The sequence below is a fragment of the Argopecten irradians genome, chromosome 12 (genome assembly GCF_041381155.1).
Source record: "Argopecten irradians isolate NY chromosome 12, Ai_NY, whole genome shotgun sequence".
NCBI classification, from domain to species: Eukaryota; Metazoa; Mollusca; class Bivalvia; order Pectinida; family Pectinidae; genus Argopecten; species Argopecten irradians.
In genome coordinates, this window is record NC_091145.1 from 27,254,221 (window position 1) to 27,268,121 (window position 13,901).

The 13,901-nt window shown below is 32.2% G+C and overlaps 1 protein-coding gene across 1 annotated transcript; it reads left to right on the top strand.

The window, feature by feature from the left end:
* The first annotated feature begins 1,195 nt into the window (after positions 1-1,195).
* Positions 1,196-12,684, top strand: LOC138336728 (uncharacterized oxidoreductase TM_0325-like). The gene is made up of 9 exons (XM_069286282.1): positions 1,196-1,344; positions 2,293-2,432; positions 4,341-4,433; positions 4,563-4,701; positions 5,976-6,016; positions 6,436-6,505; positions 6,920-6,956; positions 7,591-7,663; positions 8,187-12,684. Exons 1-9 carry the CDS (start codon positions 1,308-1,310, stop codon positions 8,361-8,363), a joined length of 807 nt encoding a protein of 268 aa, XP_069142383.1. The 5' UTR covers positions 1,196-1,307; the 3' UTR covers positions 8,364-12,684.
* Positions 12,685-13,901: the final 1,217 nt, after the last annotated feature.

A 13,901-nucleotide genomic window follows, 5' to 3' on the forward strand; every position in this document is an offset into this window, starting at 1 on the left:
ACCTTACACAATATTTGCATTTGTTTGTGATTTGGAAGTTTACATATAATGATGTTCCTCTTTTGGTGGTTTTGTTAGAAACGTTTTCTTTTGTTGATTTTACTGAGACATCAATTGATCGTCCTTGATAGCATAATACATTGGTTTGGTACGAAATAGAGGATTTCTCCGTCAATAAGAAACGCATTTATATTGCTGTTAGGGAGCATAATCGAAACAATAGATAATATATATTCCTATTTTAGTGTCCATGCAATAATGCTATGAATTAATGCATAGAAAGTCGTGAATAAAAAGGGACCAATCAATAAAAACTGAATGATAATTTGTTCTAAGCATGGCAAATTTCGTGTCAATGTAACCTCGATATTGGAATAACTGTTTTTAACCCATAAAATGTTCATTAACATTAACATTCCATAACATAAACAGATGTTGTTTAAGTCAAGTGCAATCTCATCATTAATTTAGTTCATTTGAAGTGCAAATGATTGACAATAAAAGAATAAAAAAACTTTCGTTTGACAGTGACATGTGGCTTCTCGCTTACCTGGAATCCATGAAAATAGGAGCGATCTAAACCATGAACCCTTCACCTCTTAACTTACACTTACTCTGTGAAGTGGAAACAAGTTCTACATACACATCACACTAAAGAGATATTGGTACGGAGCACACTGATTGATATACCACACACTTCATTTATGTCGTTTGATCGAAATGTTAATTCAATTCGTTTATCGAAAATACTAGTTCGATCTAACAGAATGATATTTCGATAAAATAAAATAGCATTTCGATAAAATTGAGTAAAATAAGTGGTTGGCATGTTACTCAGTGACTCAGTATGCATCCTCGTTTAGGTTTTTATTTACTATGTCCATGGTATGAGTTTGGGCTGCAGTATCATCTATATGCATATACGTGTCATTATGTTTGTGTATCCGACCTTGAATCATGCAGCTTATGTAAAATATTTTGAATACATAAAAAGCTTCTGCTCATCTGTAATGTTGATAAGCATATGGATATTCAAATGTATGTTCCATTAATGCCATAATGTATGTATTATCAAGAATACACTCATGCAATTACTTAGATATGAAAACTAGTATATTCATGAGATACCTGCGGTATAGCATATGTGTGGTATGGATTAGCCATCTGACCTGCCACATATGTGACACAGAGTCAAACTTATATCGGCCAGGTGTACTGTACAATACAAATGTTACACCTGTGTCTCGTCGTTATCGTGTGTGATAGGTAAGCAGTGGAAACCAGTGTGTCGCCCTTATCATAAAGTAATGGAGGGCTTGGTGAACAAAGTTGTGCTCATAACAGGTAGGTCCCAAACTAAAAACAAAGTTGTGTTCATAACAGGTAGTTTTCAAACTAAAAACAAAGTTGTGCTCGTAACAGTTAGGTTTCAAACTAAAAACAAAGGTGTGCTCATAACAGGTAGGTCCCAAACTAAAAATAAAGTTGTGTTATTAACAGGTAGGTCTCAAACTAAAAACAAAGTTGTGTTCATAACAGGTACATGTAGGTCCCAAACTAAAAACAAAGGTGTGCTCATAACAGGGAGGTCTCAAACTAAAAATTAAGTTGTGTTCTTAACAGGTAGGTCTAAAAACTAAAAATGCACATCTTTATCAGTGTCAAACATAAACAATTCTACATAGACAGGGTTAAAAGGTGACCATGTATGCCTGCATCGTTACAGTATCAGTCATAGTGTTTGATGGAGTAATATGATTATAGATCAAGTAGCAAGGGCCAGTGCATTGTACCGGAGTTACTTCCCTTTAATTGTTCCATCAGACCCATTACCTATCCTAAACTAAAGTTTCTTAAAACAATAATAACACAGAAAAAAAACCATGTCAATGGTTAAAGACCAGGTTACAACACCAAACAAATGAAAAAAGTATTGCGTATTATAAGTTAAGTATTATATATGTACTATATCATATGTTAAGAATGAAGATTCATTTCGTTGTTTCGCCACCTGGCGCGGTGCTTGTCAACTACAGCGCGGTAATTAGGACGACAGTGGGAAACACAAGACGATCCGCGTTAAAGAATTAAAAATTGATTTATTTAAAATAGTTGATAAACTAATCTCGTTTTACATACACATACCTATTTTGAAATTTAATAGTCGTTTAGGAAATGTAGTGGACCTTGATTTTAAACGCCGCGATCAACATGATATAATAAAATGTAATGTACATAGAAACAATATATGTATATCTCACAGGAACTAATTATTGTTTAAACTGTAATTAGGAGCCAGTGCCGGTATAGGGGAGGGAACTGCTATCCATTTCTCCAAACTTGGATCTCGACTGTGTCTAACAGGCCGTAATGTCACCAATCTAGAGAAGGTCGTCGAACTGTGTAAAAACGAGGGACTAGACGCATCTAAGGTAATGATAAAGACATAATAACGAGTTAAAGAAAGAGATATTAGAAGTATGGTCGGTGAAGTGAACCGTTGCAAATGAAGTTCCGGATGAAAATTCTATCTGATTGAAATATATATACTGAGACTACACAATGTCATTTCAAACTTTCTATCAACCCGATGAAATTTTAAAAAGGGACATCAATGCTTAGAATAAATTCTTTAAGTTGGAATTCCTGTTCACTGTAGGTGCACCTCAGTTCAGCAAATTCACGCCTTGTGCTCGCATATTTCCATTCAATGTCAAAGCAAACATTATATAATACAAAATGCAAAGTCACATGTGGTTTTATTGACATGTATTTCGTCGATGATAATAAACTTTGAAGAATAAAAAACATGCAAAATGTAAAATAAATGTATCATAAATATAAAATAAACGACACATGTATCACAGATTATACACCAACATTGAGGATAGAAGATTTAAAGATATTGTCTACATATACGAATAACAGTTTTTTTAGTGCGAGCGTACTATCGGACTATTGTTTTCCTTGTCGGGGGGTTTGGAGTCTGTGTACATCCGCTATGCGCATATTCCAATTGCGCACGCGATAAAGGAAGTCACTATGTCTTATAACGTCTCATATATGTTTCTGGTTTGATAGATTTCTAGTTGTGACACCAACCTTTTAAAAACATATACTAAAAGATACCTGTCGGCGATGTTCTACTATGAATTAACAACAGTGACATTAGACAGTGCTAAACACATTCGTTTTGTGTTAACTTCGAGCGGCGTATCATACAAACTCTAGCATCGGTCACGATATTCTAAGCATCTGATAGACGTTGGCAACTTCCGGAACAATACAATGCAAATCAGGTTTATGTAGTCAATAAAAAGTGACGAAACGGATAATTTTTAGTACCGTCAAAAGAGATTTACAACATTATTCAGCAGATTATATTTAATTTATTTCACATCATTTTATGTCCTAGGTGTACGATGCACTATCGCTTACTAACCCGTGAACATAGACCGCATTGGCTGCGGTTTTAATAAATATTTATAAAATTACCCAGTCATGCGTAAGAGAAACAGAATAAAATTATACAATATCAGTGTGGATGCCTGAGCTCTAGATCGGTTGTATCCCAGAAAGCCATGATTAAAGCATGACAAAAGTACTTGTAGGTCACCACGTTCACAGAGAGTGTTGTAGCGGATGACTATTTTGAACAACGAAAATTGTTTTCAAAATCAAAAATTATAAACAAACTTCTACATGTGTGTAACAAATAACACAATTAACAAAGTTCAAAGTAATTTCACATTTAAAGTTCTGATGGAGTAAAGGAAAGTATTTATTACAATACATCAAGGACGTACACCATCTCCTTGCAATAGTCCTAATGATAATGAACGGCCGATAGTGCTACGTACAATTGTTGCCGAGGATAATATTTCATATAGGCTTTTGCGTATATATCTACGGGTTATTTATCAAGTATGTTACATTTATGTACGTGCAGAATATCTCTGAGCAAGGCCTTATAGATGCATATTATACTGGTAATTAGGTTTTAGATAGTAGTTAGCGAGCACTTTATGTCTGACATATTTCTAGTTTAGTTATTTATCCCATCTTCTCTATTCTACACTCACTCCCACGCCTCCACTGTCTCACTCTATCACTAAGACCCTAGCTCAACCGTTACCTCCGCAATCGTGCTACATCAAAAGATTATAGCAAATCTCTAGTACAGGAAAAACAAGCATCAGGACAAATTACACACGAAGTATAGATGTAATATTACAATGATTTTGTACTGGGTCCTTTAGTTCATCGGTATGATTGGTCTTTAATGCATATTATTACATCTGAAATGCATAAGCTCATTTTTGCTTCGCTTTGTTTTCTAGATTACCCATGTACCGGGAGAAATCACATCGGAGGCAGATAGGACGAGAATACTTAGCCATACTATTGAAACGTTCGGACGACTCGATGTATTAGTACGTATAAGTTGTAATTGCGTTGAAACACATATCATTCTACTGGTTTGCCAAAAGGTTTCTTCCTTGATTTTATTCAAGAATATCAAAAACCTATTGAAAAAAAATATTATGTTGTGTTCATTAAAGGTAAACAATGCTGGAGCTATAACCTATTCCTCGGCCACAGACACTACCCCAGAACAGTATGACGAGATGATGAATGTCAATACAAGGTCACAGTTCTTCCTCACGCAGGCAGCCATTCCTTACCTGAAGGAAACCAAAGGTAGTTCATTATCACTTACAAGCGATTTGTCAGATCATAGTTTTAATATTAACTTTATGCTTTTATTGTTTTTGCTTAAAGTGTCTCATTAAATTGTATTGCAGTAAATGACAGAAATTATCCAAAGTACAATTAAAGCATTATATGTTTTAACCTTTGTGGAAATATCAAAATCAGTTTGCATAACTATCTACAGGAAACAGATATTTCTATTATCTGATTGACATGTCGATCGATTTTGTAAAAATATTTTAATATTTGTAATTTAGTCATATCATTGCAATTCGTATTCACATTCACTCATTCAGTCACGTTACATCATAATATTACCGGTTAAAACCCAATGCCTTTCCGAAGCGGCCTTTAATTTCTAAATGGGATATAAAACGACATTGATAATTTTCTTGGGTCTTAAAAGTGATTACCTTTTCGTTAATACTGTACTTATCTTCATCTTCTGAATAGTATAAATGAAATGCTATCACTGTGCCAGACGCCAAAACTGCGAAGTAATCTTCACTGTTAAAATAGATTACGCAGGAAAACCAGCATTTGTTTGGTGTTGTAACCTTATCTTAGGTTATTAATATAAATTTTCTTGTGTTATTAAAGGGACAATTCAATCTAAGAGTACATTAAAATTTGCACATATTTCGGAAATAAACCAGTTTTAATAGAAATTAATTTTGTTTGTTTTATTGTTATATGCCAGAAAAACCCGAAATGTTCAAACTCGTTTACGTTCGCCATTAAACATAGTGGCCGGATGAATTGTATGCCGAACCCTGGCTCTTGCTAGTGTAGTAAAGATTTTTTTGTCTAGAACTACTCAAATCTCTCTTACAATTGTGTGTTTACCTTATTATTAGATGCATGTTTATGTCTAAAGATAATTTGATCAACTCCCCAGTGGTTATGTATTGCATTTGTTTATCGTGCGTGATTTTGGCTCTGGTATGGGTACAGCGTATATGTTGTACCTGCTTAATCGTATTGATCAATAATTTGGAATTCCAACGGTATCAATCAAAAAACTTAGCAATGTCGTGAAATTTGTCAATATTTCTTGTTATATGTTTCATAAGGAATATAGAACAATATATTTATGTCATATTTTGCTTCGTGGTTATGTAACAGAATTAGCCTCATTCAATTGACCCTTTAATTAATATAAGAAACTTTTTTTGTGTCGGAAAGGTAGAGGGTCTTTAATGATGTATGTAAGGGTCGTTATGACCTATTATTAAACCATTTATTATTCATTTACTGTTAAGGAAACATTGTCAACGTTTCAAGTATATGTGGGCAGCGTGCTGTAAGTATATTTGTATACATGTACTTCAGACTGACTTTCTTTTGGGTACAATCACTTTCCAAAATTTCAATTTCACTATCCAGATAAGTTTGCGAATTGATATCAACACGATTTACATTATATTGATGGAGACTTCCTTTCTATTTTGAAATCCGTGAATGTTCAATTTTGCAAAATTTGGACCATTTTGAAAGGGAGTATCCGCAAAAGGCAATTGATTTGCAGAAACATTTATGTAGCCCGAATAACATAAGCGCATACTTTAATTCATTCGAAATTCTAACCACTATTAATGACAAAAACAATTAATCAGTCTTTTTTTCTAAAAAGATCGTTATTTGTATCACTTTCTGTGCTTTAGCTGTAATGTTGACATAAATAGAAGTTTGCCTTAATTTTTATGAAAAACTCACCACTAGATGTCAGGTGTGACGGCCTATTGTATGAGTAAGGCGGCCATGGACTCTTTTACAGAATGCCTGGCATTGGGTAAGCATATATTCATCTGTAGAAAGCCATACACATTAAATATATATTCTTTCATGTAAAACTTCGTTAAATTTCCCTTTCTTGTTGATGACACGCAGATTGAATATAGAAAATTGCAATTGCTTTGACAGATAAATGTGAAATAAATATGAATTGATGCTGCCATATTGGATCATGCTTTTAGGTAATTCTTCTTGTTAGTTTGGCATTTGATCACAGACCGAATAAGCTATAATAATTGCTTGAATGCCGGTAAAATGTTTTGACTAAGTGGTCCTAAAGCATTCCGTGTCTAATGTCAATTATTTTCACAAAATACTTAAATAATATTTAAATTGGCACTTCACGGCACTAGCAATACCTTCCTTTCAAAATAACAATTTGTAAATGTTATAAGTATTATCTTCTTTCTAGAACTGGCTCCGTTTGGTGTTCGAGTGAATGCAATCAAGTACGTATATATTGCCAGGCTGCAATCTCTATATGTTATTACGAACTGTTACCATAGAAAACCATCATCAAATTAATCACATTTAAAATATACTGAGTATTGTGTTCAATGTATAATTTATGTATGTTTTGGTTTGCAAGTTAATTAATTGGTGTTATTGAGCATGATTGCGACAAGTAGTTTGTACAGTTATATATATCAAATAATATAAATTTGATCCAGTATGTATAGTTATTTCATATCTCTTTTATATCATTGCAATATATTTTAATTAGTTCAAATTTTATATATTGATTAGTTCATATAAATTAGCTCATTTTTATACTTTGTATATTAATTAGTTCTGTTTGATATAAATTAGTTCATTTTTACTCTTAGTATATTAATTAGTTCATTTTTATACTTAGTATATTAATTAGTTCATTTTTACACTTAGTATATTAATTAGTTCATTTTTGTACTTAGTATTTTAATATGTTCATTTTTCGTACATTTATAAGTTAATATTTTCTATTTTAATCATTTAAGTAGTTCATTTTTAATACATTAATTAGTTCATTTTTATTGAACATTTTACGACTTATTTATCTGAACATTCTATATTTATTTTTTAATTGATTTTGGCTTGTTTCAGCCCTGGTACAGTAATTAGTATGATAGCTCGCCGGGAAGACTCTGCTTATAAGAGAGAAGAGGATTACCAAAAGGTATAACACAATAAACATATACATTAGCCTACAAAATATACGAAATAGACTCAGAAACCAGCTTATTATTATCCCAAAAGTAAAATTTGTGTGTCAAAGAAACAACTAATCTGACAATCCCGACACCGGTTTATTAGGAATATTTCATTTAGGATATAGTGAAGAAGTAATCCTATCAAAACACACATAAAACATACACGATCACATGATACAGAATTAACAGCAGAAGATACAAAAAGACAAATGAAACAAATATTGTTATAAAAGTAAGCACGGTAAACCTCTCGCCGAGCTGAGCTAGAAGAAGGAATCTAGCGAGGTATAGCCAGGAGTGTTTCATAAAGGCAATTATTGGCCTTTCTGTATACAATGTAATTTCACATTAAAGATGTCACCAACATATTAATGAATAAAATAAATAGAAAATTTATACGATTTAATAAAATAAATGGAAACTGAGCTTGCTTAAGATATCTTGTGTTTGATTATTTTTTTTAATTACTTTTTTATTATTTTTTCATAGTTTTTGGAGGTCCAAAAAACGAAGCATCCTTTGGGTCGAGTAGGGATACCACAGGACATAGCACAAGCTATTGCTTTTCTAGCCTCGGATCAAGCCTCCTTTATTTCCGGTCAAATACTGTTTGTAGATGGCGCTCGTCATTGCATTTCCTCTGCAGTAGCGACATCAGTAAAGTAAAAAGGAAAATATTTAAATGAACAATTACATTATGCACTCTTATATACTCTCATTGACTTAACATTTCGATGAAACAACATCTGTAATATGCATCGATGACCTTTTTAAGCAATGAATAAAACTATTTTTAATAGTGTAAAACCGCTAATATATACAATAATACCATTATTAACTTATACGCACATAATGAAATATTATATACGCTTAAAGATAAAGTTTACTTGACGAAATATACTATTTCAACAGACGATGCATTTTGTTGTGCCTTAACTGGATTGTTTGCCGGATCGATTGTAAAAAGCAAATAGAACGTTAGCTAAATTTATGTATCTATATATTTATGTTTTAATTAAACATCAAAACATTCGGACAGACAGTGTTCTAGGATTAATACATCGATGTTTGGATGGTAACATCTAAAGATCAATGAATTTGAACATACTTTGTTCTTAGGTATCTTTATATGTGATATATATTTGGATGCCAACATCTAAAGATCAATGAATTTGGACATATTGTGTACTTGGATTAGTTCATACATATCTTTGCATGAGCAAGAAGGTATTTCGAGACCAACAGGGGTATATTGTATTCTCTTACCACAGTCTTGCATTCATAAATACTGTGTGTCTGAATAAAGATTTGCCACCATACAGCAAGTGTTCAAATATATGAGACAATGACCTTTTGGTAGGATTTCCAATTAAATTGGACAGCGAAGTGAACAAAATGTAAATGACCTTGAACCAGATGCAAAGACTAATCCAGAGATTGTATTAGAAGATCAACTTATGTTGTATTTCTAGGAGATATTTCTATCATTATCTGTACAAGGTGGCATTGATCTTGGCTGAAAATATGTTAATTGTTTAGTGCTAATAGTTGAGGTAATTTTGTACGTTTGTACCTTCTTCAAACGAAATGTATAAACTTATTTATCTGGGCAATGTGTACAGATTTACTTAAGACTTTATTTAAAAGAACCCTTCATAAGACCATAGTAGCTTGAAATGACCTTCTACTTCCACTTATTGTTGAAGAATCGCAGGTCAAGGTTAAAAGGTCGCGGGCCTCTTTTGAAACCATTATTAAGGTTATTACAAAAAAATACAAAAACTCGTTATTACAAAATGAGTGTTTGCACTTAATTTTGAGGTTATAAATATATAAATACAATTACAAATAAATTTGTTAAATTTTGTTAATGCTCCACCGCTGACAAATAGTATTTTTCCCTATCAAAAACAGGAGCAGACGATTAAGTTGGTTTTTTTCAGTTACAAAAGTTACTTACTTTACACCATTACCACCATTGAAAAGTTTGAGCTTCTAATTATACTTCAAGTTGAAAATATGAAAGATAATTTAGTGCATCCCGAAAAAAATACGTATCACTATATCCTATATGGAATGAAGTGCTGATTGCACATGCACCAAAAACAAAATATATCATTTTCTATTATTTTTGTGTTAATTATACATATAGATACACGATCAAACACCAATTATTGTTCAAATGATGAATATCATTTATGCTCTATCGGCGGTGGAGCATCTTTAAATCATTGCCTGGTAGTATTATTTGATATTAAATCCTGTGTACCATACCGTAAATATTAATATACATACGTCATTGTGGTCATCAATTCAAAAAATCCACAGCAAAAGCCATTAGCTTTATAATTTGATCAAATTTAAGATCTGGTAGAATTTTGTAAGAATTAGTTTCTATTTGTTCTTTCCCTTACATTACCACGATTGTTGGGTTCTTCTTTGGCTTATCGGGCGTCCCTTTGTAAACAATTTGTCCTCTGAATAGTCAGTTATTTTAGGAATGTCGAACCCCTCTTATCAGACAACGATATTGGATTATGAAGAAATTGGCTCAGTTTTACTACTTTTACTCGGACTTTTTAATTAACATATTATCGATTCTCTTTCTCCCTCTTTATTTGCAAAGATCCTTATGTAGCTTATAAATTAAACTTTTCTTTCGGCACTTGTTGTTAACTTTAGGCGTTCTTAAACCCCACATTGACACCATTTTCAATACAATTCATTTTAAAATTTGATTTGATTCAATTATGCTTTTTTTCGTATTGGATATACAATTGAATAAATCCATTTTCGGTATTTTTTAGTCCGACCTTTTTCATTCACAGTAATAATTATGTATATACATGAAACAGCGTAGTGGGGGAAAACAAATACTGGAAACCTGTATTGGTGTGAGGATGAAGCAACATCTTATACATTTAATTTCATTTAAAATCAAACCAGTCTCTCTGGATGATTACTTTCTTGTTTATTCCGCATCCAACATCATTCTAATCTTATACACAACGCCGGAACGCTAATTCCGAAAAACAGGCACACTAATGTACTGAACCAAACTATCAATTATCCGAATCAGTTTAATACAGCTACATGACATATCGACGTATCTGTTTATTGTTTACAATAAGGTTAGCCGTAAGTATTTGTACCTAGTACCTGATGATGTGCTGGGCGGTAAGTAGGGCAATTTATAATAGATAATTCAGGGTTATCGCAAACAATTGATAGTAAACAATGCCCTTTGTGTTATTATCACGATACCCATTTATTTTCATAACGTCCGATTTCACAATTATTTCCTTGGTTATCTATATCATTATATTCATATGGATTAGGGTAAATGTTTTACTCGATGGCATCATATCATGTTGGTCGATGTGCATCCATTATCAAAATTTAAATATCAAATTAATATTGATGCAGCTAATTTTTTTCGTACTGTTTATGAATATTTTTCTCCACAAATGATTTAATGTTGAAGGGAATCTAAGGTTATGTTATCAGATGCGATAAAACAAAATGCGTGTTTTTAGTGTGTTTAAAAACGTAGGTGGTATACTATAATATTTAACACACTGATTATACAACAACTAGCGATCATTAAATGAAATGAAATCTGATCATCATTAGTTGTTAAACAATATAGCAATATCTAGTGAAAGAAAATCACCTGTGTACCTCATTTCATTTCATAATCAATTCAAATCAAAAAATGTTAGTAGATTATAAGTGCAACAGAAAAACATACATCTTGCTTACGGAGATTTCATTATTATTATCCTTTTTTTCTTTTATACTTAATCTAACATTCTGACTGTCTATTCTTATTTAATGTGAGGTTAATTATGTCTATTAATGTAAGTTTCACATAATCCCCCAGTAAAACTTGTTTCACATTGACAGGCAAATGATCCTATCTAGTCCATACATGTGCCATTATACAAACATGCAACAGATGAACAGTCATCTATGTTTACATATCCAATAAACTTGACGTTATTGTGATATTACTATAGCGACAGTGATGTTGAATACTTATTTGTAAACATAGCCCATGCAAAATAATTATTTTTACAAGTAGTCTCAAACATTAATTATAAGCATATTTTCCATACCTTATGATATTAAAAAGAATAATGACATGAATGCTTGAATGAAACTAATTTTTCATAAAGTTTTTAAATATATAAGCTAAAGCTGATTAAGTTGACATTGAAGTTGACATCATTACCTGTAATATAATATTTTACAATACAATATCACGTTTAAATGGATGACAATTTCGCATACAAACAAGGGAAAATGATTATATGGGATTGCAATATAATGCAATTGTACGTTTGCTTGTAAACAGAGTTTCTTTTGCTTTAATTATGTGATATAGATAGGAGTTGGTGTTTGTAACATCACTTTTGATTGACTGATGAAGCGGTGTACTAAAATCCTCTATGAAAAAGTAAAGATTGTGTATAATAATAGATCGAATTATAATAATTAATCGGGATATATTTCATGTCATTTAGATGTACACTCACGTTTTGAGATATGTATGTAAATCATAAAATACATATTCAAGTCAATCCATAATTATTAATGTAAGGTTCATTTTCAAGAATAAAACTTGAGACAAAGGTTATATGGTTGTATTCTATCATTAATTTAACATTTAATGTTTATATTTACATATAAAACAGAGGAAAATGACTAGAGTAAAATATAAAGGAAATGAACAAGTTTCTATCATGCTGAAATACTCATTGATCATATTAATGGCATATTTGTCCATATAATATCAATCTAATCAAAATTAGACTTGTAATTCCACTCCACTACGACACTCTATTACACGCTCCAATACAAGATCTAACAACACCCCGTTCAGGGTCACCTCAGCATGACCCCTTGCCAACAAGAGAAACATCTCGGGACGTACTATATGTATATCTAGTTGCCGTTTATACGGCCGAGAGATTCAATCACACCCAGGATTTCAAAGGAGACAAGCTGATTGGCTAACCATATGGGTCATTCTGAGGTATCCCGAATCAGATTGTTAGGATATATGTACGTTAAATTTAAAGTAACATAAAACACCACAGATGATATAGAAGATACCTATGGTGTATAATTTGAAATAAAGTATCCTTCTTTCGTTTATTTCCATGTTCTTTGTCATTTTATCTTCTTCATTCAAATATTTCATGTATGCTTTAATCATTTCATTGGTATTTCATCGTTTGTTTTCATGCGTCGTATTCGAATTCACGTAGTTTCACAACATAATCTGACTCCGTGTACATTGGGTTGCTATGTACATTGTCACATCTTTCTTCCATCTCTTGTGGTTGTTCAACATAGCGTCGTTTGGACCTTCAAAAACACAAAAGTTGAATTGCATTCGCCATTTTGTAGGCGTAATTGCCGCATATTTGCTAAAAGAATAAAGTGACAGTGCCAAGAATTCGCTCGTTGATAGATTAGGCAATAAGCCATATTCATGAAGAGAGGAAGATAGAATGTAAGTGCACGAATTTTACCGATGATACCAGTTTTGTTCCTTTTTAAATTTAAAATACTCAGGACATGACACAAAATGTCATAGACATAAAATTGTAAAGATGCTTCATTACCCACATAAATAATAACGGTATCGCTTCCACTATGTGTAACTAAGTGGTACCTACCGTTTCCCAAGCTGTATGGCAACAACGATGACCAGAATAAGAGTGACACCTAAAGAAGCTCCTAGTAGGATTTTCCAGTTACTTTCTAACCAATCCTGTAACGTGATTTGTAATTTCAAATCAAAGTAACCTTTGCATCCATTTACAAGGATAGTTTATCTTCACAGAAGAACATATATTCATGTATAATGTAATTTAGTTAATCATACACACATTCTGACATATAGTTCTAACATACAGCGTTAGGGAAATAAAATTCACACGTGCAAGACAATGACGTCACGTCATCAATACTTGCAAGATAAACGTGACCTAGCATTAGCATGTTTATATAATCAATTACTAGTGTACATATGTTTAAGGTTATCTTACTATCTATCTATATTAGAAAAGTTTGCATGACTTGTTAATCACGATTACCACTATACATAATGTAATTTACATAAAGATTTTGAAAATGAAGACTACTTACATCGGATTGTTTTTTCGGTGGAGTGGTTGTATGCCGTGAGGTATT